General features: G+C 59.8%; 3 protein-coding genes across 3 annotated transcripts; 2 read left to right on the top strand and 1 right to left on the bottom strand.

The window, feature by feature from the left end:
- The first annotated feature begins 547 nt into the window (after positions 1-547).
- Positions 548-6,952, top strand: CDK9 (cyclin dependent kinase 9). Its single transcript, XM_008491420.2, has 7 exons — positions 548-690; positions 1,183-1,264; positions 1,782-1,872; positions 3,522-3,688; positions 3,846-4,017; positions 4,094-4,242; positions 5,352-6,952. Exons 1-7 carry the CDS (start codon positions 599-601, stop codon positions 5,715-5,717), a joined length of 1,119 nt encoding a protein of 372 aa, XP_008489642.1. The 5' UTR covers positions 548-598; the 3' UTR covers positions 5,718-6,952.
- Positions 6,866-12,436, top strand: FPGS (folylpolyglutamate synthase). The gene is made up of 15 exons (XM_030461327.1): positions 6,866-6,952; positions 8,595-8,723; positions 8,829-8,882; positions 8,986-9,050; positions 9,122-9,236; positions 9,333-9,410; positions 9,667-9,728; positions 9,840-9,942; positions 10,019-10,096; positions 10,169-10,316; positions 10,406-10,504; positions 10,696-10,846; positions 10,940-11,015; positions 11,319-11,385; positions 11,481-12,436. The coding sequence occupies exons 1-15, from the start codon at positions 6,932-6,934 to the stop codon at positions 11,906-11,908; spliced, it is 1,674 nt and encodes a 557-aa protein (XP_030317187.1). The 5' UTR covers positions 6,866-6,931; the 3' UTR covers positions 11,909-12,436.
- On the bottom strand, positions 12,287-23,761 carry ENG (endoglin). Its single transcript, XM_008491519.2, has 15 exons — positions 23,590-23,761; positions 19,633-19,790; positions 17,082-17,216; positions 16,331-16,493; positions 15,951-16,107; positions 15,623-15,755; positions 15,229-15,403; positions 15,003-15,145; positions 14,730-14,867; positions 14,342-14,386; positions 14,126-14,236; positions 13,789-14,034; positions 13,564-13,627; positions 13,373-13,474; positions 12,287-12,930 (listed from the first exon to the last, which is right to left on the bottom strand). Exons 1-15 carry the CDS (start codon positions 23,645-23,647, stop codon positions 12,812-12,814), a joined length of 1,947 nt encoding a protein of 648 aa, XP_008489741.2. The 5' UTR covers positions 23,648-23,761; the 3' UTR covers positions 12,287-12,811.
- Positions 23,762-24,547: the final 786 nt, after the last annotated feature.

The following is a 24,547-nucleotide window of genomic DNA, read 5'->3' as shown; positions in this document are numbered from 1 at the left end:
GGCAGAAATGCCGTGAAGTCCCCCATAGATTTCAGCGCACAGGGGACACCGTGTCACGCTCTGGTGCTACTGGCAAACAAATGCAAAGGGTGACCACTGAAAACTTTGGCTGGCCTTAACCCCCACATGGAACCCTACCCACAGCACCACCAACAGTCGGCCTACGGGTTTCCATTTTACCGCCAACCTTGAATCTACCAGCCCTAAGCGGCCACTTTCCCGTATTGCTGAATGGGGTCCCGAAAGTCTAGGTGAGTGCCCAGGGTCGTGTGGAAGAACGCGGGCGACAGAGGAGGGGGACACGGTGCTGCTGCTTGGAGGACAGCGGGCAGTGGGCTCGCTCGGGGGGTGATGGCAGCGGGGCGGGGGGACAGCGGTCACCAAGAGCCCGGCCCCAGCGCCCCGGGGCTGTGACAGCTGCGACAACATGGCGCTACCTCTGCGGAACTACAACTCCCATCAGGCTCTGCGGGGGTAGGGGAGGGGTCCGGAACTACAACTCCCAAGAGGCCCCATGGGGCGGAAGGGCGCGGCACGTGACGCCACAGACGTGCGCTGTGAGGGAAGCGGCGCGGGGCGGTTGGTGTCGGCGGGCGGCATGGCCAAGCAGTACGACATGGTGGAGTGTCCCTTCTGCGATGAGGTCTCCAAGTACGAGAAGCTCGCCAAGATCGGGCAGGGCACCTTCGGGTGAGTGTCCTGCCGGCTCCCGCTTTCCCTGCGCTTCTCCCGGTCCGCCCCGGCCCTCTCTCCGGCCCTTCCCCCCGCTCGGACCCGGCTCTCCTCAGCGCCTCTTCCTTGGTGTCCTCTCTCCGGTCACCGCTCCGGAGGAAGCCTGGCCCCTCATCCCCTTTATCCCTCACGGAGCCCCGCTCTGGCCGAGGAGAATTTCCCTGGAGGGAGGGCAGGGATCTACAACTTTGCCGAAAACCCGCAGCTTTGCCCCAAATCCTCGTGGGTCTGCGGGAGTTGTGGCTCGGCCAGTCCTGAGGGTCTTTGTTCCGTGGCTCATCATGGAGCTGTCTGTAGAGTGTTCTCCGTCCGCGATCAGGAGCATCTGGCTCCTTCCTGGCTTCCTCCTGCTGCTCAGAGATTTATTTTTTATTTGTTTGTGTTTTTTGTTTGTTTTTTGTCTGTTTTTGTTTGGTTTGGGGTTTTTTTTGTTTGTTTGTTTTTTTACAGAGAGGTATTCAAAGCCAAACATCGTCAGACAGGCAAGAAAGTAGCACTGAAGAAAGTGCTGATGGAAAACGAGAAGGAGGGGGTAAGTGTGGCTGGGGAACACCTGGAGTGTGGGTTCCAAGGTGGCAGCTGGCCTAGGGGATGGCAGAGATGTGTTTTCCTGAACAACATTTACTGCTGTAACGTGCCAGATCTTGAATCTCTAAGAGTGTGGGTCGAGGACAGTGGCTGTGTGGTGACTGGGAGGTGATGCTGCCCTCAGGTTCCTCCTGCTCTGTGTGGGTTGTTCATGGAGGAACTGGGTAGCAGGAGGCAGGGGAGTGTGGGGTTGGTGTCCTGTTACAGATGTGCAAGGTGAGAAGAGGAGGAGGGAGAGAGGGAGGGATTTCTGTGTGCCAGTCTCAGCACCATCAATGCCTCTTGTCTTGTGGCAGACTCTCTCTCTCCAGGTGGCCTGGTGATGAATAGATTTTGGCCATCCTGGTGCTGGTGTTCTGGTCTGAAGCTCTGATTGCCCTCCAGTGACTTGTGCCAAGCTTGTGTCACATCTCACCTGGTCTCTTTCACTCCTAACCCTGTTCTCTGTTTCTCCATTCCAGTTCCCCATCACAGCCTTGCGAGAGATTAAAATTCTCCAGCTGCTCAAGCATGAGAATGTGGTGAACCTCATTGAAATCTGCAGGACCAAAGGTAGCTTGCAAGGGTCTCTCTCACCCCAGCTGTTTGTTTCCTTTCTGCCCTCCTTCCCTGCTGAGCAGGCTGGTGTTTTGTGCTGGCAGCTGAACACAGGTCTCTGTTCCTGCCCGGGAAGTGGGGTTAGGCACTTGTCTTGGAAATCAGTTTTTAAAGTAATTAGGATCTTGCTGTAGCCTGACTGGAGAAAGGTGCTGTCAGTCCTGCTAGGATATGGCTGTGCCACAGGGGTGAATCCTGCCTGTCCTGTCTGAGAGGCTTTAAATAAACCAGTGCTGGAGGGACTCTGAATCAGGGGGTTCTCAGCCCAGAACTTACCCTGTGGATGGGCATGGAGATGGAGCTGTCCCTCTCAGTTTGTGGCTGCTCCAAGCTGATGATGCTACAGCAGGAGACTGTCATGCTTGGTGCACCTGGCCAGGCTCTGTTTAAAATTGCTTTAAAACATTTGCCAGTTTTTATATTTGGTTTGATTGTGTGGGTTTGTATTGGAAAAACAGTTGTGAAAATAATAGCTGGTGTTAGAGGCTGCCATTGTCCAGTCAGTCATTTCAGTTAAATAAAAATGAAAAGGACATATGTCTGGTGAGTCACTGAACTGGGAGAAATCCCTGGCCTAGGACTGGGAACTTGCAGGTACTCCAGTACTGCACATAGGTTATTGTCTGAACAGATAGGAGTAGAAGTACTGACAAGAAGTTAATTTTTAATTCATTGTGTGACTAAAAGAGTTGTGATGATTGCCTGTCTGGTAAGCAAAGTAAATATTTCTGTAGACTTGTCAATTGTTTGGGTTTAGTTTGATTTCCAGTTTTCAGCCAAATCCACCTTGAGCCAATTTTTTTTTTTTACATTTGTTGATCTCCAACTTGCAGTTTTTCTCTTTTTATATAGGAAAGGTGTGATAAGGGCCATATCCATGTAAGGAATTGCAAAGCCAGCCTGGCTGGCAGAGGAGAGTGCTGTGTTTCTGTGGGTGCTGTCATTTTCTGGTTCAAGTTGCTGATCAGCAGGTTTTGCTGATTACAGCTGATGATAATCAGCATTTCTTCAATTAATGTTTTGCATCTGTGCTCTAGGAACAAGATTGAAATCAATGGCTTTGTTTGAGGTTTTCCGTTGCTGACTTTAAATTGCAGTTGGAGTTTTAAATCAATTTATGCCAGATCAGTCAGTTTTTTATAGATACCATTTGAGGTTGCAGAAAACCTCAACTGTTCTGTTAGACAGATTTTATCTGTTTTTGCATTTTCCTGGGTCACTGATGCAGTTGGTGGTGCAGGGCTGGCAGCCAGTGGTGTGTGCACCTACCAGCCACAGCTCACAGGGAGGAAGCCCCATGGCTGTTGTGTGCACATGACAACTCAAAACAAAGCTCTCAAAGACTTTCATGCCCTTTCCTTTCCTGTCTGATGACATTCACTGCTGTGACCCTGTGATTCCACTTCTTCCATTGATACTTGTGCTGTCTTAGTGCCTCTTTATGAAGGATCACGGGGCCTGGAAGGTATCTCTGGTTGATGTTCTAGCGCTGTGGGGTTTTGGCTGGTGAGCAGTGTAGGGGTAGCAGGGTGGCTGGAGGTCAGGAGGAGCTGTGGTGGGGCTGAGGGTGCTTTGCTGATGGTCCCTCCTTGCTTTTCCTGTAGCCTCTCCATACAACCGCTGCAAGGGCAGCATCTACCTTGTGTTTGATTTCTGTGAGCACGACCTGGCTGGTCTCCTCAGCAATGCCCATGTCAAGTTCACACTCTCAGAGATCAAGAAAGTGATGCAGATGCTGTTGAATGGACTTTACTACATCCACAGGAACAAGGTAATGGGTTGGGTCTGCGCTGTGCTCTGAGGTCTCTCTGCTCTCTGGGGCCTTGCAGGGAGTGAGGCTGGAGGGAAATCCTTCCTTGTCTTCCACCCCTGGAGGGTGAGCACCCTGCTGGCACCGGGTACCTTAACTCCATCTTCCCATGTCCCAGATCCTGCATCGAGACATGAAAGCTGCCAATGTCCTGATCACACGGGATGGAGTCCTGAAGCTGGCAGACTTCGGGCTGGCTCGAGCTTTCAGCCTGGCTAAGAACAGCCAACCCAACCGCTACACCAACCGCGTGGTGACTCTGTGGTACCGGCCACCAGAGCTGCTCCTAGGTAGGAGGTGATGGGCTCTGCCAGCTTCTCTGACCTTCTGGTGCCGCCGGGTGACTAACTCGGCGTCTCCGTTTAGGGGAGCGGGACTACGGTCCCCCCATTGACCTCTGGGGTGCAGGCTGCATCATGGCAGAGATGTGGACCCGCAGCCCCATCATGCAGGGGAACACGGAGCAGCACCAGCTCACCCTCATCAGCCAGCTCTGTGGATCCATCACACCAGAGGTGAGGGCGAGAGTGTGGGAAGGAGAGAGAGACCTGTGAAGCTGTGGTGTGGGTGGGGACCGGGCACTGCTGGGCCTCCTCCCTGCTCCATGCACTGACTGCTGCATGTTCCTGGCACTGGAAGTGCTTGTTGCTGGCAGAGAGGCTGGAGAAGCTCTTGCTAACACTCTTTGCTCCCTGGGAGCCAAGTGCTGCACTGCACTTTCCTTGCTGCTCTGTGTTAACCACAGCTGTTGTGTTACTTGTGTGCAACCTCCTAAGGAGAAGAGGTGAGCTCAGCCTCCCAGACCTCCTTCAGGAGGAGCCAGTTGTGCCCTTATTTTTGAGGACAGAAAGGATGCTGGCTGCTCCAACTCTAAAAGAACAGAACATGATGTGTAGGAGTCTGTTCTAGCCTGTGTTTGAGGGTTTTCTCTCAAATAAACACCCTCTGAGTTTCTGCTTAAAGAAGATGTTGTTTGTGTTGAGGGCTTCATCTTGGGTGCTTTGCACTGATCACCTTGAAAAGCCTCCTTAATTCTGGCTTGTGGTTTGTGGCCTTGGTGGGCAGCACTCAGCCCTCTCTCACTTCCACATTTAAGGGCAGCTTGCCCTGTCCTCTCACGATCTCTGGGTCTAGGGGCTGTGACAGGCAAGTGGTTGTGCTGAGCCTTGTGTGCAGACGTTGAAGGTGCTTTCTTTTGTATGTAAATAACTGCTGTAGTTCTCTCAGACCAGGGGTGAGTAAGTGCTGGTAATTGCAGCAGGTTTTGCTTTCTAAAGGTAAAAGGTACCAAGGTTACTATTTAAGCAGGAAGTTTTGTCACTACCTTTCTTGGATGTTGTCACTGGCCTGAGCCATGTTTTCTAGTAGCTCTTTTGTGGGAGAACCACAGATGCTTGAGCAGTCTGTGTGCTGTTCCCACACCAGGAGGACTCTCCTGGCTCGTTCCTGTGCATTCTTTAGTGCCTCACTCATGCTGAAGGAACAAAGTCTGCTGGCTGGCAGGTTACAAAACAGCATCCTTCTCTCTGAAGGCCTCGCCTTGGTTTGCCTTAGGGTGTTAGCATCAAAAATGGCTTGTCCTTTCCTTAACTCTTCCCAACTTTCCCTTCTTGGCTTTTCCCAGATCTGGCCGAATGTGGATAAATACGAGCTGTACCAGAAGCTGGATCTCCCCAAGGGGCAGAAGCGTAAGGTGAAGGATCGCCTCAAAGCCTACGTCAAGGACCCCTACGCACTGGACCTCATCGACAAACTCCTGGTGCTGGACCCTGCCCAGCGCATCGACAGCGACGATGCCCTCAACCACGACTTCTTCTGGTCAGACCCCATGCCCTCGGACCTCAAAAACATGCTGTCCACCCACAACCAGTCCATGTTTGAGTACCTGGCCCCGCCACGCAGGAGGGGGGGACACATGCCCCAGCAGCCAGCCAACCAAGGCAGGAACCCAGCTGCCACCAACCAGACTGAATTCGACAGGGTGTTTTGAGTGGGGGCTTCCACAGCAGGGTCCCAGCTGGACTACTCTGCAGGCTGCGTTGAGTGGGGGTGTTCTGGTGTGGGGTCTTTTTGTTTGGAGAGGACTTTTTTTTCTAGTTGAAGAACTGTTGGCTTTACCTAAGCTCTACCATCTCTTCGTGCAGCAGCCCTGAGCTGTGTGACTTGGGGAGGTGATGGCTGCAAGCCCAGCAATGTTTCCCTGCAGCTTTGGCACAGATCCCCCGTGCCCCTGCAGCTGTCTGTATTGGTTACATTAATCTTGTGGATTGATTGTGAAGGACCTGGTGATGGAGAAAGTGGCTCTGTCAGCACTGGAGCTCTTGTTGTGACTGGCAGGACTGGCAGTAGCTACCCTGGATCAAGTTGGGCCTTACTGGGAGACATCTCGGCTCTCTGGGTTGGTTGTGGCTCCTGCACCGTGTAGCCTTGAACATTGAAGTGTTGCTGTAGGATGAGGCAGGTGCCTTTAAGCAACTCTGAGGTGTCATGGAGAAGGCAGAATCACTCTGGACAATGCAACTAACTCACTGGAGCTTGAGCTCTAGCCTAGAAAGTGGCTTGCTGGTCAAACAGGAGGGGTGTCTGGCAGAGCTGGTTACTCCATACAGCCAGGATTTACAGTGGGAATCATCAGTCTCTGAAACAGTACGTGGTGTCCACGCTTTCTTCATTGGAAACTGCAATCAGGAGTCTCCCTGAACACAGCCAGCCTGCTGCTGCTTCCCTGGAGTTTGGATTGAGGAGTTGTGAGTGCTGGCTTCATACCTGCAGTCTGCAGGGATTTCAGGACAGTGTGGCCATGCTGGGAGCAGAGTGACTCTTTAAACACTCGTGTCCACTCCTCTGGCCTGGAGTTCTTTGCACGGGTCTGGATCAAGAGGGCTGCCTTCCCTGGATGCAGCACCCACCCCGATGTGCAGTGATGGTGTGTGCACACCTTCTGATGGACTCTGCAGAGCTGCGACTTGCTGAACACTTATAGTCTTCCGTGGCTGTTGGCTGCAGCTGGCCATCTTCTCCATGAACTTCATGGATCCCAGGACATGCAAACAAATAATGTGTACGGCATCCAGCAGGTGATAACCTTTGGCAGGAGATGGGTTGTCCTTTAACCAGACGGATGGCAAAAGCCACGTCGGTAGCTTGAGGTCTCAGGGGAAGAAGTGGTGGTGAGCGGGGCCGCTCTCAGGACAGAAAGTGAGGATGATAAAGGAGATGTACAAGGTAAATCTCTCTTGGTGCAAGGCTCTGAAAGTGTCCGCTGAGGTGGGGGTGGGGAAACTTGATTTCTTTGGTAAAAAAATGAAGGTTGCAAGCAATAAGCCAGCTGACTTCTGCTGATTGGTAATAAACAGGATTCCGTTCCAAACGGCTGGTTTTAACCTTGCGTCCATCTTTTGCCTATGAAGGGAGGAAGCGGATAAGGTGTAAGACATCGATATTTTGTGATCTGTGGGTTGGGGGTCGGGCAGGGTTAACTCCCCTCTCGGGGGCTCTCTGCCCGGTGCTGTTAACGGGAGGCTCAGTGCAGTGAGTGGGAGCTGCTTCAGCAGACCCGGGTGATTCTGCTGGGGAGTCCCCTGTGCCCGCAGAGCAGCCCCTCGGGCTGTGAGGAGGGTCCTGGGGCCGGGGTCTGCTCGGGGCTGCGCCCCCACCTCCCCTGTCCCGGGGCGGGCGGAAGTGTCCCCGCGCTGCCCCTCACAAAGATGGCGCCTCCTGCCCTCCCGTCCCGCTCCTGCGCTCTGCCCATTTCAAAGATGGCGGAGGCGGCGGTTGTGGGCGGTCCCGCCCCGGGCGGCGGCGCGAGCTCCCGGCGGAAGGCGCGCGGCGTGGCGCGAGCGTGGCGGGATGGTGTGGCGGGGGCTGCGCGCGCTGCGGGGGGCGCTGCGGGGGGCCCGCCCCGGGCGCCGGTTCAGCACGCGGCCGGCGCGCGCCCCCGCAACGGATTACCAGGTACCGGCGGGGAGCGGGACCGAGACCGGGACACCGCAGCGGGGTCTGGGCCGGGCGGCGGGGTCGGTTTCCGAGCACCGCCCCACGGAACCGGGGGGCCCCGGTCCAGCCTCCGGGGTAGGCGGGAAAGCAGCGGCGCGCAAACACTCCCTTCGCCCGCAGCCCCGGGGCTTGGCTCGCCGCCTCACCCTTCTTTCCGAGGGGGCATCCGTTGCCCGACCACAACACGCTGTGCGCGGTTGACCCCGGGACTGGGCGGGCACCACAGCACATCCCAGGCCGGGGCTGGGGGTCCCGGGACCGGCGTCGTGGAGCTGAGGGTGGTCCCAGTGCGGAGTCCCCCCGAGGAGGTGGCAGCTGCCCTGCCCTGCCCGCCATCACCGGGCCAGAGGCTCTCTCGGTGTCCGTGCCGCTGGGACAGGCCCCGCGGGTGGGGTGGGGTGTTCCCGCACCGGGGACACGGGCTGGCCGGTTACGACACGGAGCAGTGTCCCCTGGCGCGGGTCTCTGGGTGGCCCTGTGGCTCTGCCGCTGGGTGTCCCCGGTGCGGCACAGCGCGGTGACTCCGTTTGCGCCTCTTAATTAAACAGCGTGGGTACGGGCACGTGGCGCTGGCACGCCGCCGGTGGCCTTGTCCCGGCGGGTCTGGGCTGTCCCGTGGGGACAGGGGACATCCGGGGAGGGGCGAGCTGCCTCTGTCAATAAGTAGCCGGTCCCCACGCTGTCCCCTCAGGACCATGGCAGAAGAGATGCTGCCGGTGTGGGTGACCAGAGGCTGCACGGAGGGGACTGATCCCTATGGGGTGGGTGGGTGGGCTCTGGTGGGGGCCATGGTGGTGGCCACAGCCCTGAGGCCATGGTGATGGGCGCCCACCCTGACCACCACCACTACCCTCTCTGGGGGTCTTTCCAGGATGCCATTCGGACCCTCAACACCCTGCAGACCAACGCCAGCTACCTGGAGCAGGTGAAACGGGAGCGTGGTGACCCCCAGGCCCAGCTGGAAGCCATGAAGGACTTTTTGGAGAGGAGCAGGCTGCAGGTGAGGGGGGGTCTTCGGTCCCCACCCCCTGGTCCCAGCAGCAGTGCCACCGTGCTCTGCGCTGGCTGCTGCGTGGGGTCTCACGGGGTGGTTGAACTCTGGCAGGTCGAGGACCTGGATCGACTGAACATCATCCACGTCACGGGGACGAAGGGCAAGGTGAGGCGGGGGGGTGGTGCCTGGGGGCTTGGGGGGGCTGCGTCGCTGGATACGTTCACCCCTCCCCCAGTGCTGGGAGTTTTAACACTGCTGTCCCCCCCAGGGCTCGGCCTGTGCGTTCACCGAGTGCATCCTCCGCAACTATGGGCTGAAGACAGGGTTCTACAGGTGGGCAGGGGGCTGGAGGGGCTTGGGGGTGCTGGTGGTGCCATGCCTGACTGTGACGCCTCCCTCCCCAGCTCCCCTCACCTGGTGCAGGTGCGGGAGCGGATCCGCATCAATGGGCAGCCCATCAGCAAGGAGCTTTTCAGCAAGTACTTCTGGCTGGTCTATAACCGCCTGGAGAAGACCAAGGTGGGGACAGTGGGGGCTCGTAGGAGGGTTTCACTCCCTCTGGTAACCCCTCTGCCACGTGCCATGCTGTCCCCTCATGCCCGCTTTGCCCAGCAGGACCCGGCACACCCCAGCATGCCAGCATACTTCCGCTTCCTCACCATCATGGCCTTCCACGTCTTCCTGCAGGAGAAGGTAGGTGTTGGTAGCTTGTGGTGGGAATGTCAGTTTTGTGGGGACCTTGAGGTTGGGGGGTACATGGGATCCAGTCCCCACTTAGTGCTTTGATTTCACTTCTTGGCCATGCCCAGAGGGCACACCCTCGAGGAGGGTGGGTGCTCAGGGTTAGAGGGACCTGAGGCAGGGACCTGGCCCCACCCTTGTCCCTCAATCAATGGGGACATGTGGTTCAGGTGGCTCTGTGACGACTCTGGTGTCCCTGTGTCCCCAGGTGGACCTGGCAGTGGTGGAGGTTGGCATCGGTGGTGCCTATGATTGCACCAACATCATCAGGTAGGAGCTGGGGGGCCAGGCCTGTCCCCTGGGAGTGCCAGGACCTGGTCCAGGATGTGGTGTCCCTGCGGCAGTGTGGACAGTAGGGACACTATCCCACTGTGTCCCCAGGTCACCAGTGGTGTGTGGGATCTCCTCCCTGGGCATCGACCACACCAGCATCCTGGGGGACACCATGGAAAAGATTGCCTGGCAGAAGGGGGGCATTTTTAAGGTAGGAAGACCCAGTCCTCCCTTGGTTTTTGGTTTTGGGGTGTGCTCACCCTGAGCACCCCTGTCTGTCATTGCAGCCCGGTGTGCCAGCATTCACCGTGGCGCAGCCAGAGCGGCCACTGGAGGTGCTGAGGGACCGAGCCCGGGAGCGGGAGGTGAGTTGGAGGGTGGTGATGGGGTGGATGGGGGATGCCCCATGGCAGGGGGCTCAGTTCCTCTCCCTGCAGTGTCCCCTCTACCTCTGCCCAGAGCTGGACACCTTCAAGGGGGACCACCAGGCCCTGAAGCTGGGGTTGGCGGGTGCCCACCAGCGCTCCAACGCTGCCCTGGCTCTGCAGCTGGCACGGACCTGGCTGCAGCGTCGTGGCTGCCAAGGTAAGGTGGGGGGTGATGGGGATGGGAAGGGATGGTCAGACCCCACTGAGGCCCCTGGGGGTCTTAGCAGGGCACCTGTCCCCCTCCAGGTGTAGGGGAGCTGCAGGACGTGCCGCTGGACACCGAGCTGGTGGGGAGGCCGGTGCCACTGGCCCCCACCTTTCAACTCACCCATGCCATGATCCAAGGTGCAGCACAGCCACCCAGGACATCCCTCCATGTCACAGGGCTGGGGGGGGCCATGCTGACCCCCCCAGCTGGTGCCAACTGCACTGGAGGGCACAGCCCTGCTGCCCACCCTGCATTTGACCCCTGCAGGGGTCCCAGTGCTGGCAGGGGGTGTGGGGGTCCCAGCTATGCCTTCTGCCTCCCCCTCCAGGTTTGCGGGACACGGAGTGGCTTGGCCGGACCCAGGTGTTACCCCATGGCCCTGTGACCTGGTACCTGGACGGAGCCCACACCACCAGCAGCATCCAGGCTTGTGTCCGCTGGTTCCGCCAGGCAGCCCTCAACCAGGAAAAGCCCCATGAGTAAGGGGGGATACAAAGGGGGCAGGAAACAGACATTATGGGGTGCTGGGGGTCTTCATGGGGCATGGACCACCTGCTCTTTCCTCCCCACAGTGGCTCTGAGGTGCGCGTGCTGCTCTTCAATGCTACGGGGGACAGGGACACGGCGGCACTGCTCAAGCTGCTGGTGGTGAGGTTTTGGGGAAGGGGCTCAGAGGGGGTTCTCTGTGCCCAGATGCCTGGGTTCTCTGCCAGTGCTTTGCTGTGGGAACCACGAGGTGGAGCTTATACCCTGTGCTGTCTGTCCACTCTGCTGTACCTGGTTGTGCACCCCCATAAGGGTCTTGCAACCCTGGGTGCAAAGGGGGGACTTGGGTCACCTCCTCCCTGGACCAAATCCTTGTAACCCTGTCACTGTGGGATTGGTTCTGGTGGAAGTCCCACAGGTGGGTCCTGAGGGTCCTCATGACACTGATCCCTCCTCTTCCCACAGCCCTGCCACTTCGACTATGCCGTCTTCTGCCCCAACTTCACAGAGGTGTCAGTGGCCAGCAATGCAGGTGAGTGCCGGGGAGCCGGGGTCCTCCCCCGGCCCCCCTGATCCCTAACCCCTCCCTGGCCTCCCCCAATCCCTGACCATCCCCATCCCTCCCAGACCAGCAAAACTTCAACGTGACGCTGGAGAACGCCCTGACCCGCTGCCTGGAGAACCAGCGGACGTGGACCCAGCTGCTGGAGGAGAAGGGGGGGCAGGACCCCTGGCTCCCTACCCCTCTGCGGACTGGGGGGCTGCTGCAGCCATCCTCTGCCCGAGGGTCCATGCTCCTGGTCCCCCCTGCCCCACGGCCCCTCAATTCCCCTGCCCTCGTCTTCCCCTGCCTGGCCCAGGCGCTGCGGTGGGTAGCCCAGGGCCGGGACCCCCAGCTGGCAGCCCCAGCTGCCTCGGGGGCTCACCCCCACCCCGTGGCCAGCAGTGGGGCCGTGCTGCTGCGGGAGGCGGCTGCTGTCCGGGTCCTGGTCACTGGCAGCCTACACTTGGTGGGAGGGGTCCTCCGTCTGCTGGACCCTGCGCTCTCTCAGTAACAGGAGAGGGGTGGGGTGGGAGTCACACACACACACCGGGGGCTTCACGCCTCTTTTTACTTGAAGTGCCGTTTTTGCCCCCGAGGATGCTCAGAGGTGGCTGAGAAGGGGGACACGACCCCCAGCCCCATCCCAGCTTGGCCCTTTTCACCCCAGTGCCTTTTGCTTGTGCTCCCCCCACGGAGTCACTGGCCATGGGAGTGTGCTTCCAGCCCCCAGCCCACCTTGGTGGGACCAACTTGGGGGAGTCCCCATGATTTGGAGGGGGTGCCCCAGGCTGTGTTTGGGTCCTAGCACCTGGGAGGGTGGATGGTTGGGGGGGGGGCAGTAGGTGGGAGGCTAAGGCCGTGGTGAGACTCAGCATCAGAGTGAGACTAATTTAACATAGGGGAGATTTTTATTATTATTAATAACAGTTTGTAACTTGGATTGGGAGCTAGGGGATGGGTGGGGTTGGTTTCTGCCCATCACCCCATGGGGGGCAGCAGCCCCTCACCCCCTCCATCCCCAGTAAATCTCTTGCTCCCAGCGGTGTCCACTGCCTTCTTGGGGGGGCGAAGGAGGGGTGTGGAGATCACCCCATGTGCTAGAGCACATCCTGGGGGTTCCCACTTTTGCCCCCCACACCCATTTGATGGGGAGCCTTGGGGGGGCTTTGGCAACAGCTGATTTCTCTCCACCTCCCCAGTGCACCCAGCAGTGGGAGACCTTGGGGGGGTTGCAGGCTGCTCCCCCCCTACATGGGCTGCGCTCGGGGGGCCAAAGCATTCATTGAATGAGTAACGGAGGCCTCCTCCGGGCTTGGCCTGAGATCTGGGGCAAAAAACTAGCTTAATGGGGCCGGGATCGGTCTCCAAGTCCAGCGTCTGGGGTCTGGGTGGGCTCGGGGGGGGACCAAGGGGGTCAGGCCATGCTGCTGGTGGAGCAGGGAGTGCTCTGGGTGCTGCCAATGCTGTGGTTGGTGCTGCTGCTCTCCGAGGCCGGTGCCGTGCTGGAAACCGGCTGCAGTTTGGAGATGGGACCTGGCTCACACCGCGGGGCCGGGGGGAGAAACGCCAAGGGGAAACCAGACTCAGGGTGACTGGTGGTGGCCATAGCTTGTCCCCATGGGATCCTCCAACCCCCACTGCATGACCCCTCCCAGATTGCTCCCAGCTGCCCCTTGAGCCCCAGGGATGGAGGTGGGCATGGGGGACCTTGGCACAGGGGGCAGGGGGACCTCAGGGCCCCTGGGGAGGACCCTGGAGAGCTGTGGCCACACAATGCAGGGGCATTGCCTTGTGGCATTGCCAGGAGGGCCATATGGATGGTGGCAACACTGCAGCATGGTCTCTTGCTCACACAGGGACCTCAGCCAAGCAGCTTTGGGCAGGGGGGATATGGGCAACCCACCCAGGGACATTCATGTGCCATCCCTTCCCCTGAATCCCACTGCAGGGCCCCCTAGGGCTGGTGGATACTCACGGGTGTGTGAGTAGATGTACCAGAGCCCGGCGGTGAGGAGTGCCCCAATGAGGAATGCGCCGAAGGTGATGCCCAGGACAGCAGCCAGACCCAGCCCACGGGCTGCAGGAGAACAAGGTCATCAGCACCACCACGCTGGGGGGGACAGCATCCCCCTCCCATCCCAGTCCCCTCCCCTGCCCCAAACTCACTGTTGGGTGGCCGCCAGCTGTCCTTCACTGTCACCTCCAGGACCTTCTCAAAGATGGTGTTGTTCTGCAGAGGTGGAGGTTGGAGTGAGAGCAGGGAGACCCCCACATCCCACCCCCAGGGATGTCACTCTGGGCTGGGTGACAGAGCCCAGGATTTGGGGACAAGCTCGCTGGGCTGCCACCACCCCCGGTAGCATCATGGGGTGGGTGGGGTGTTACACTGACCTGCAAGCCAGCTTTGCACTTGAGGGTGGCAGAGAAGGGGACTCTCCCGCCCTCAGGGACGGCGTAGGTGAAGCGGAAGCGCCAGACCTTCCTCCCACGGGTGCTGGGGGGACCTTCCATGACGGCCACCCCCTCCCCACGTGCCTCCCCACCCTGTACCAGCAGCTCTGGCTCCCGGCCTGGTGCCACCAGCCAGCACTCCTTCAGCTGCAGGTCAGCAGGGTGGTCCTCCCACCGCATGGATGCCTGTGGTGGGGACAGTGGGGACATGCCATCAGGGACACCAGCCCTGGGACAGCTGAACCCCTCCAGCCCTGGTGTGGATCTGTGGTGGTACCTGGACAAAGGCTTCTTTGTTGACCTCCAGCTCTGTCTGTGGCACCTCAAAGGCAGCGGTGGGGAAGAGGCGCAGGAAGAGCTCCCGTGGGATCTTGCACTGGAAGGCCACCTGCAAGCAGGGACAGTGCTTGAGGCCAGCCCTGGCACCCAGTGGTGGCATTGCACCCTCCTCCTGTGGTCCCACTCCAGACCCTCCAAGAAACCTGGCTCTTACCCGAACGCTTCGGAGTGCTGCACCCTTGGCCTGGCTGAGGATGAGCTGCAAGAAGGTAGGGAAGGTTGTGTCAGTCACGTGGAGTGACAGGAGTCACCACTGCTGGGGTCTCTTGTCCTCACTGGGATGGGGCAGAATGCAATGGGCTGGAGGGATCATATCATGGGATGGGATGGGATGGGATGGGATGGTCCCATGCTGGAATGGGACAGAGAAGAATGTTCCACCTGGGGTCTGTTCCTATCACTAACTCCATCTCCACCAGCACCCAGGCACAGTAGTACAGCTCAGCTCTGGGCTGCAGTGGGATGTTTCCAGCTGTGCAAAACCAAGGAGGTCCTGTTAGAGAAGCCCCTGATGGGCACTAGTGAAGTTGTGCCACGCTCACCTCGTTGTTGGCATGGCCCCTGCCTTCCAGCAAGGTACCACAGTGGCTGAGGGGAGTTTTCAGCATGAAGTGAGTGGCATTTTTTTCCGCCTGACAGCTGATGTCCCGCAGGGTGATGTTCACCACATCCTTGATGGGCTGGGAGAAAAGCACCTAGAGTTTACCCGCTGGCTGGGGACAGCCTTGTGTCACCCCATCAAGCACCTGGAGCGAGATATGACCCTCCCCAGATGATGCGGGTAGATGGTAGGGACAGCCCCCCGCCTGCCTCACCTCCAGGTGTGACCTGGCGATGACAATCTCCATGGTTTCATCTGTGCACTTCCAGGGGTGGAGCATGAACAGTAGCGCATAGGGCAGTGGGTCAGCAGTGGGGGCCGGGGGGGTGGGTGTTTCGGATGTCCTCCTGACCACCTCTGTGGGATGGAGAGACTGGGAGGCTGAGCAGGGGCAGCAGGACCCCCCATCCTGCCCATCCCTGAGGTGCTAGGGGCCTCACCATGCTTCTGGATCTCCAGGCTGATGCGGGCACTGGCAGGGATGGTGGAGTAGGATGCGATGACGCTGTAGTTCTTCTCAAAGGCTTTGGCAATGAGGCCCCGCTCCGTGTCGGGCAGGAGCTCCCCGGGGAGCAGCCGTGGGGCGATGGCAGCGATCGTGTAGTTCCCTGAGACCTATGGGGGGAGTGGCATGGGAGGGGTTGAGCAGGGATGGAGACAACTAGGGATTGGTCAAGGCAGGCACAGCTTCTGGGTTCATCCCTGTTATATGGGCTTGCAGTGAGAGGGCTGCCACCTCCCCATGCCCAATGTCCCCCATCCTGTCACCCCTAAGGGCCACCAGCCCCCTTGGCAGGGGTGGGGGACACACACATATATCCTGCTCAGCCCTACCAGGAACTGGATGTCGCAGTTGTTGAAGGAGAGGGACCAGGTGAGGTTGGTCCGGCTCTGCAGGATGAGGATCTGGTTGGTGATGACTCCCTTGGGACAGCTCAGGGACAGGTTCACCTCCGTGACAGGGGAGCTGCCAAACCAAGAGACATACCCACAATCCCAGCATCAGCCTCCTGTGCTGGCAGATCCCACAGGATGGGGTGGCTCTGCCTATGGCAGACCCCAATCCCTTCCTGAGCATCTGCAACTGTGTCCTGCCACTTGTGCCACCACCCGTGTCACCACCTGTGCCACTGCCTGTCCCACCACCCACCCCGTGCGGTACCTGGGGTCATGCTGCAGATGGACGATGTGGGCAGCCCTGGTGCTCTGGGCGTCCCCGTGTGCACAGCCCTTCACCCCATGGAAGAAGACCTCAGTCTCCAGGTGCTGCGTGGCATTGAAATGCTTCTGGGGGATGCAGTCCAGGGGGTTTCCAGCATCTGCAGAGGCGGGAAAGGGGTTGTCACCAAAGACAAACCCAGCTTGGTGGGTGTGGAGTTGCTCGGAGCCAGCCCTGATGCTCCAAACCAGGTGACATCAGTCCCTGTAGCAGCTCCCCTGGGACCACGTTTCATCCCAGTGGGTTGTCACCCTTTGGGAGAAGGGAGAGGATCACTGCCCACTCTGTCCCCAAGCCCAGCACCAGCCCCCAGCCCTACGCACCTTCTCCCAGGCGCAGCTGGACCAAGCGGGGGTCCTGCAGCTCGCTGTAGGAGGTGATGCCCCCGTAGGTGTCCTCAACCCAGGCCAGCAGCTGCCCCTCGCCGGTGGCCACAGGTGGCTTGGGACTCTTTGTCACAGTGGATCCCGAGCTGAGGTGGGCGTCCTGCAGAGGGAGCAGCAGCCTGAGCTGGGGTGGGGGGGAGCTGGACAAGGCGCATCCCACTGCTCCTGGCTCGGGCTGTTGTGGGGGAAGCGTGGCAAAGCTTTCCCCTGGCAAAGGGGGTGGAAAGCCAGGTGGGCATCCCTGGAGCCCAGCTGCGTGGTGGCCGGGGATCACCCCGGGTGAACAGGGGGTTTGGGGGCCACGGGCTGGGCGCGGTGCGGGCGGCCGGCGGCACGCCGAGAGCTCAGCCCGTTTTATTATTAGCTGCAAACAAAGCCAGAGGTTTATTTTGCTAACAAAGCGCTGGGCCCCCACTCAGCTCGCTGGAGCCAAACCCCATCCCTGACCTTCCTCCCACCGGCCAGAGGAAACGGGAGCTTTTTCCAGCCCTGTGCGTCATTCCCTGCCCGGCCAGCCCTGTGCTCAGCGCCATCGGCAGTGACCTGGTGCCTCCCCTCCTCCCCAAGGCACTGCGAGCATCACCTCCTGGGATGGGGGACCAGTGCCCTCCAGGGCCACCCCACAAATGTATCCGGGGATGGTCTCAGCACTGCTCCCCCCCCCCCCAGGTTGTTCTGCAGCACTCACGGTGTGGACGAGCAGGTCTGGGCATGGGGAGGTGATGGTGGCCGAGCAGTAGGAGCACAGGAGTATGAGCACTGCAGACCGGGCGCAGCCCACAGCCCGTGGGGTGACCAACACCTTCAGTGGGAGAGCAGGAGCCTGGGGGGATAAGGTTAGAGTGTCACCAACTGCTGTCACCTCCCTGGTTGCCCCCTGGCCACTCCACCTGTCCCCTCAGCTGGTGGCAGCAGGGAGAGCCCTTGGGTTGGACCTGAGCACAGGACATGCAGGTGGCAGCTGTGGGCAGGTTTAGGGGCAGGTAGGGTATGCAGAGATAACCACCCCCGCTGCATGGGGCAAACATCCTGGGTCCCCTGAGCAGGGCACCAGGGCACCCCCACAAAGAGAGATGGTGGGAGGGCTGAAGCAGAGCTCTGCTCTGGAACCAGGCTGGGAGAGTTGGAGTTGTTCAGACTGGAGAAGAGAAGGTTGCGATGGGGAGACCTTAGAGCACCTTCCAGTGCCTGAGGGGCTCCAGGAAAGCTGGGGAGGGACTGTTTAGAAAGGCATGGAGGGATAGGATTGAGGGAGAAAGGCTTTAAGCTGAAAGAAGGGGCACCTAGATAGATCTTAGGAAGAAATTCTGTGCTGTGAGAGTGGTGAGACCCTGGTCCCAGTTGCCCAGAGATTCTGTGGCTGTCCCATCCCTCACATTGTCTCAGGTCAGGTTGGATGGGGCTATGGAGCAACCTGGGCTGGTGGGAGGTGTCCCTGCCTTTGGCAGGGGATTGGAACTGGAGGAGCTTTAAGGTGAGCCCATCCTATCTATGATCCCTACACTGGGGTCCAGGGCACACCCATACTGGGGACTGGAGTGTCCCCACACCAAGGACTGGAGCATCCCCAGACTGTGACCAGGGCACCCCTACCCTGATATACCCCTCCATGGGTTTCCCAGCACCATCCCAGCACCATGCAACCTGTCCAGGCTCAGGACTGGCCACACCAGTGACAGGGATGCTGGGGGCACAGCAGTGGCTGGCACTGCCTGCTAGCCTGCAGCTGGAAATGGAGGAACGGGGAAGCCGAAATGCCAGGCACTAAGTTTGGCAACCACCACCTGAACCAACACTCACCAAGTGCTGAGCCAGGCAGGGACCAGGAAACCAGCCAGGACCAGGGCTGCAGGCAGCCACCAGTGTGGGCCACGGGGCCAGCAGGATGGGGCCATTGGGCATCCTGGCCTGGCGGTGGCCCTCTGATAAGCGTGGGTGGCCGGGGACCCCGGGTGGCCCCGGGGAGGAGCTGGCGGCTGTTTTTCCTGCCGCGTGTTTTGCGGCGCTCCATTGTTTGGCTGCGCAAGCGGCAGGAGCCTGGCCGATGCCTTTCAGGTTTGGTTTTTTTTTTTTGCTTTTTCTTTTTTTCTTTTTTCTTTTTTTTTATTTATTTTTGCATCATGGGGATCTGCTTATAGAAAGCGGCTTCCAGTAATTCTTCTATAAGTGGAGCCACGTCTCTGCCCAGCTCCCCCCTGAGCAGGGCTTGGTGCCGCAGTCATGACATCAGTGCGTGTCCCCCCGCCGCCGCCGGTGACAACCCCAGGGCACCCCTGGCTGTCTGGGTGCCAGGGTCAGGTCACACTGGACTGGGACAATGGAGCCTTTGCAAACCCACCCTCTCCAGCGGCTCCAAGCCCAGCTCCCAGAAAGCAGAAGTGGGAGAGCTGGGAGGTGGCCGTGGGGGAGGGTGGCACCGGATAGCCCTGGGCTGGGCGCAAAATTGGGTGTTGGGTTTGCCAGGGCTCAGCCAGCACGAGGACTACTGTGCTGGGCAGCAAAGTCACCATGCAAACTCATGTGCTGGTGCAAATCTTGATGACCTCAGAGGTCTATTCCAGCCTCAATAATTCTGTGATTTTGTGAAATGATGGTGCTGGTGCAAATCTGCACTGGTGCTCACCCACCCCCAAGTAGCAGAGCCATATGGGGATGCAGCTCCAGCCCTGCGGCTACTTTGCACCCATCCTTGCCCAAAAGCTGCCCAGAACACCCACAAGGTGGTTATGGCCCCTTGCAGTCCATGTGAATGCTGGCAGCCAGGTTTCCACTCACTTGGTGCAATCCAAATGACGTGCCCCCCTCAGGACTTCCTTTGATCCCTCCTTCTATCCCTCCATCCCTTTATCCTGCCATCTCTTCTTCCATCTCTCCCTTCCTCCCTCCCCTGCATGGTCCTCCTTAGCCAGGTCCTGGTCAATTCTCCAGAGAAATGGGTTCCTGGGATGCTGGGCCCAGAGACAGCCCTGGCACCCTGGGCTGCTGGGGGATATGTCTCTAAAGACTTTAACTCCCTGTTGGGGCCAGAAATACTCACAGCTGTGCTGGGAGGGGAAGCTCAGCAAAGGCATCGTGGAAAAGGTTAATGTGGGTCCTCTTGCTGTGCCTGAGTTACAGGAAATGATTTCGACAGCCAGGACACCCTGCCCAGCAGTGACAGTGCAAGGGTGACAGTAGTGCTGGGGTGACATTGCTGGGGTGATAGTGCCAAAGTGACAGCTGGGACCCTGCTTGCTCACCTTGGACCACTCAACGCTGAGGACGTGGACTTCATGGCTGGTGCCCATGGAGCTGCTGCTGGCACATCCCCGTGGCACGGTGCTGGTGGCATAGGACAGGGTGATGGGCGGCTCTGCTGTCACCGGCTGCAGGTCACAGCCCTCAGCTCTCCCAGGATCTGGTGGAACACAAGCAACCGTCAGTGTCCACCCTATGGATGTGGGGACAGGGAAGGCGGGGTGACACGACACAGAGATACACACGATGCAGGGCACGGTATCGCTGCGCTCCCGCCACCGGCACAGCACCCGCGGGGCCATCTGCTACGTGTTCACTCGGGGCTCCTCTGCCTCTGCTGGCCCCCCCCGCAATCACGTTAATTATCCTCGGATCCGGGCTGGAAAAATCTGCTGTCCCTGCTCCGCACTGCTGCTTGCCAAAACTCGCGCCCGGCTGCCCCCAGGGCCGGGGCGGTGGCGGAAGCCCCCCCGCATCCCACTCCCTGGTGCCGCAGGAAAGCGGGAAGCTCAGGTATGGAAATGGCCGTAAAGCTCATCCTCTGCGGGCGCCGAGGCGTGAGCTTCGCCCCATCCCCAACCCCCCGCGCAGCGCACGGGCGAGCGAGGCCAAGGGAAATCCTGAGTGCAAACAGCCGCTCCGAGGCCCGATCCTGTCAATCCCCGCTGGCCTCGGCCGTTTCCCCTGCCCTGGCAGCCTTGCTGTGGCCAGGCTGTCCTCGAGCTGGCCCCTGTGGCCGGAGGTGTCCTGGAGAAACACTTGCACCCATGGGTGCATTGAGAAGGGCAGGATAGAGCCCCTCAGCCATGCCTAGGGCTTCCCAGGGGTTCACAGGGCCTGGGGTGCTGTGTCTGTTTTGGAGGTGGCCACTGAGCTCTGCCCCATCCTTTCCCATCCCTGGTGGCTGCAACCACCCTGCTAGGAGGGGACAGAACCCCTCACCAGAGCCACCCAGCTGTCCTCATGGGTCCCACAAAGGGACAGACAATGTGATGCTCAGAGACACTGAGGCTTCGAGACACGGCAGCCGTCAAAGGGACTCCCCTGCCACGTGGTGCCCATCACAGCATCCCTGGCCCACATCTCGCCATCGTGGTGGCGTGGCTGTGGCAGTGGGGTCACAGTGCAGACCCCCCCCCGGTGATGCTGCCTCGGGCCCACCTATTGTCCTGCGCTTCCTCCCCCCAGCGTGGCGGCCGCACGGCCGGCAGCATCAGGAGGAAGATAAACAGCTGCTTATCTGGGCGCCACAGCCCGCGTCCCTCTTCCCCTCCACTCTTGCCCCGATGGCACCGGGCACATCCACGCATCCCCATGGCACGGCTGGGCTGAGGACGGGCAGCACGTCACACCTCCGGCAGCATCCCGTGGGGAGGCTGGGCAGGGCTGGGGGGGCTGCGGCCGGGCTCGCCCCCGGCATGGGGCAGGGATGGCAGCGGATGGGACACGGGGCGGTGGTGCCAGCCGGGCACCGTCAGTCCCTGTGGAAGGCTCCAGCATTATGTCAGGATCAGATAAGGGGGCTCAGCTGAGCCGCCAGGGCAATCAGATAAGGGCCCTGTTATTTTTGTAGTCCAGGAAAGGGAAAAAAAAAATAAAAAGGAAAAAAAAAAAAAAAGAAAATCCACTTCATGTTTTTCCAGCCGCCTGCCCTCTCCTCAGCTTTGGAGCAGCCAGGATCTGGGAGCAGGGATGATTCCACCACTGGCCAGGGGCTGAGGGGGTGATTCCTGGGATTTTGGGAGCAGATCAAAGGCCCTGGGCAGAGAGCAACCAGTATGGGGGCTGCAGGGCCAGGGTGGCTCCAGCAATGCAGGATGCCCCACGGGACGGGCAGCGCCACTCTGGCATCCCTGCATCCGGCTGTGCTGCCTCAGCACTTGTGTAACCAGATGGCTCCTCTCAGCCCGGGTCAGGAATAGGGATGGTCCCAGTGCTGCAGACTTGAGGGTGAGCTTGGCACCCCCTTCCCTGAGACTGTTGGACCATGTGGAAGTGGCACTGGGGCTCAGATGACAGAGCAGATGGGACCAGGCGTGCAGGCTGATGCAGGTCACATCATTCCTGCTGGGTGTCAAGCAGCCATTCCCCAGGGATGGGAAGGGATGATCCATCACCATGCTCACCCTGTGGGGAGCAGCACCAGTCCATGCCTAGGAGGGGCATGAAGTCTCCCACCTCTGGAAGCCTGTCGTGCCCATGAGACTCCCCCCAGCACTGCACCCACCATGGGGACCCCCAGTCCTGTGTGTCCCTGAGGAGGAAAGGCAGCAGCTGGACAGGACATGGCATGTGTGGCACAGGTAGACAGGATAGGGACCATATTGCCCAGCTACTCAGGACAGTGACCATATAGACACAGCTACTCAGGATGGGGACCATAGAGGACAGCTATATAGGACAAGGACAATATGGCACAGTCTTGTAGGATGGAGACCTTATAGCACAGCTGCACAGGTTTAGGATGGCACGGTACAGATGAACAGGACATGGTCCATATGGCAGAGTTACACAGGACAGGGACCATACAGGCACAGTCACATACAGCAGGGACTGAATGGCACAGACACAGAGGACAGGAACAGTATAGCAGAGTTAGGACATGGACTGCATCACACAGCTCCGGTAGACAGGGACAGTGTGCAATAGCTATGTAGGATGGGGCCTGTATAGCACAACTACATGGGATGGGGACCATAAAACAGCTTAATAGGACAGGGGCCATGTGGCACAGCTGCTCAGGATGGGGACAGTATGGCACAGCTGAACAGGTCTCAGCTCAAAGAGCACAGCCATGCTAGGGTGGGGACTGTATAGCACAGTCATATAGGATGGAGACATATAAAAAGTACACAGACTGTATGGCACAGCTATGTAGGACCAGATGGTCTATAAAGGGACTGTACACCACAGATCAGGAGGACAGGGCCTCTGGGGCACAGCTACAGAGGACACAGACCATATGGTACAGATGTAGGATGGGGACTGTATGGCACAGCTACAGAGGAGACAACACTTACTGTACATCCAGGTAGATAGGGGACCATATGGTGGAGTTACAGGGACACAGCACACATGGCACAGCCTTTGCAAACAGGGACACTTGGCACAACTGCTGGGTGGTGACCAGGGGGTAACAGCAGGCAGGGAGAGGGTGCTAAGCCTGGCAGTGGGGACACCCCAGCAGCAACCACCAGCACTGACCCCCACTGTGCCCAGGAGGAACTGACCCAGCCAGGACACAGTGCTGCCAGCCCCAGCCTCTCCAGGCTGCCGCTGGGACTGCCTTCCCTGTTCTCTTTCCCTCTTGCCAGGGGTGTTGCGTCCCTGTGTCCCCTGGCTCACTGCCTCCATCCAGAACAAGCGTCCTCATGCATGTCACCCTCTTGAAATTGCCCCTGTGACTTCACAGGGACCCCAGGGTAGCTTTAGTGCTTCCCTGCCCAACTCCTCCGGAGGCAGACATGCCCCCAGCTCTGTCCCCACAGCCCATGCTGGCCTTTAACAGTGTTTTTCCCATTCCTGGCCCTCCACGCACCCCACGATGCCGGAAGGCCCCAGAAGCACCCCCAGACTTCCCGAGAGGCCCCCCAGAACCCTCCGGGTGCCGCTGCCTTGGTCAGGGCACAGCAACGGCGCCTTCAGCACTTGCCGAGCCCCGGTGACGCAGTGTGGATTTCAGGGGTCCCGGGGAGCGTCAGGGCTGGGCTGTGTGTGTGTCCCCGGGGCTGGGGGAGGGCTTGTCCCTCCCCACCACCGCGGCTGTCCCCCCAGAACCTTCTCTCTCGGGGGTGACACTGCCTCTGCTGTGACCCCTTCAGCCGCAGACCCGTCACCCCCCGGGGATCGGGTCCTCCTCTAAGCCCAGAACGGAGTCACCGCTGAGTCCCGCTGTCACTACCGTCTTGGAGGGGGTCCCGTCTAGGGGTCTCATCCCGATGCCTCCCAGCCCTACTTACCGGTTCGGCCGAGCAGAGCCAGCAGCAGAGGCAGGAGCGGGGCGGCGCGGGGTCCCATCTCCGCTGCGGCCGCTCCCCGGGAGCCAGCGCTGAGTGCCGGGCGGCGGCAGCGGCAGGAAACCGACTCCCTTCGGAGGAGGGTCCGCGGGCGGTGCGGCCCCGAGCCGGGAGGAAATGCCGCTGGCGGCGCTGAGGCCGTGCGGGCGGCGGGGGGGGAGGAAGAGGAGGGACCACCTTCCTCCCCCCCGTGAAGATGCCGTGCCTCAGTTTCCCCACAGAGCAGTGCGGGGCATCACCCCTGGAGGGGTGGGCTGGAAGTGCCCCGAGCAGTGGAGGTCAAGAGGGGCACCGGTACCCAGGGTGCTGGGGAGGGGAAGGGTGGGAGACAGGGGTTCGGTGGAACACACACCCCCCCACCCTTCCCAAAATGCACTCACCCTGCTGCAGTACAGCCTGACCTGCAAAGTGAGGAGGGGGCTGCCCCAGGCAATGCGGACAGGGGCTGCCCCAAGCTATAGGGATATTCAGCCCATGCTGACCCCAACCAACACTCCAATAGGGTCCCCGTGTCCCAGGCCAGTGGGTGCCCCATGGCTCTGGATGCCCACTCTGGGGCCATGGGGTGCTGCTTGTCTGTACCCTTCACCAGGCCATGGCCAAGGACTGTCTGGACACCCCCGACCCTGACAGCATGTTTGTGGCCGGGGGCTTCCCCGGGACAGTGCTGCCTGGGTGAGGGGATGACAGCAAAGCACCGCTGAGGCAGGGGCTAAAGGGGTTGTGGGCACCAGGAGAGCCCCTCTGCCCCATTCTGCCGCGGGGGCCAGTGGGAGATGGAGCCCTCAGAGGTCACCCTTGAGATGCGCGCAGGCCCCCGGGTTTGGTCTCCATCTCAAGTCATGGCCGCGGGTAGGGGGACGGCATGGGGACCTGCCAGAGAAACCAGCGAGCTTGTCCC

The sequence above is a fragment of the Calypte anna genome, chromosome 17, assembly GCF_003957555.1.
Source record: "Calypte anna isolate BGI_N300 chromosome 17, bCalAnn1_v1.p, whole genome shotgun sequence".
NCBI lineage: Eukaryota > Metazoa > Chordata > Aves > Apodiformes > Trochilidae > Calypte > Calypte anna.
Note: the sequence above shows the minus strand (reverse complement) of the source record. Positions and strands in the feature narration are given on the sequence as shown.

Bases quoted from the DNA above. Each gene is read 5' to 3' on its own strand.
- CDK9 (XM_008491420.2), top strand. From the start codon at position 599: ATGGCCAAGCAGTACGACATGGTGGAGTGTCCCTTCTGCGATGAGGTC. The intron at 1,873-3,521 runs GTAGCTTGCAAG...CTTTTCCTGTAG, and splicing joins TGAAATCTGCAGGACCAAAG to CCTCTCCATACAACCGCTGC. The intron at 4,018-4,093 runs GTAGGAGGTGAT...GTCTCCGTTTAG, and splicing joins GCCACCAGAGCTGCTCCTAG to GGGAGCGGGACTACGGTCCC.
- FPGS (XM_030461327.1), top strand. From the start codon at position 6,932: ATGATAAAGGAGATGTACAAG. The intron at 8,883-8,985 runs GTGAGGCGGGGG...TGTCCCCCCCAG, and splicing joins TCACGGGGACGAAGGGCAAG to GGCTCGGCCTGTGCGTTCAC. The intron at 9,051-9,121 runs GTGGGCAGGGGG...CTCCCTCCCCAG, and splicing joins CTGAAGACAGGGTTCTACAG to CTCCCCTCACCTGGTGCAGG.
- ENG (XM_008491519.2), bottom strand. From the start codon at position 23,647: ATGGGACCCCGCGCCGCCCCGCTCCTGCCTCTGCTGCTGGCTCTGCTC. The intron at 14,387-14,729 runs GTGAGCGTGGCA...ACCTTCTTGCAG, and splicing joins GGGGCCATGCCAACAACGAG to CTCATCCTCAGCCAGGCCAA. The intron at 12,931-13,372 runs GTGAGTATCCAC...GGTGTGAGCCAG, and splicing joins GTACATCTACTCACACACCC to GTCCCATCTCCAAACTGCAG.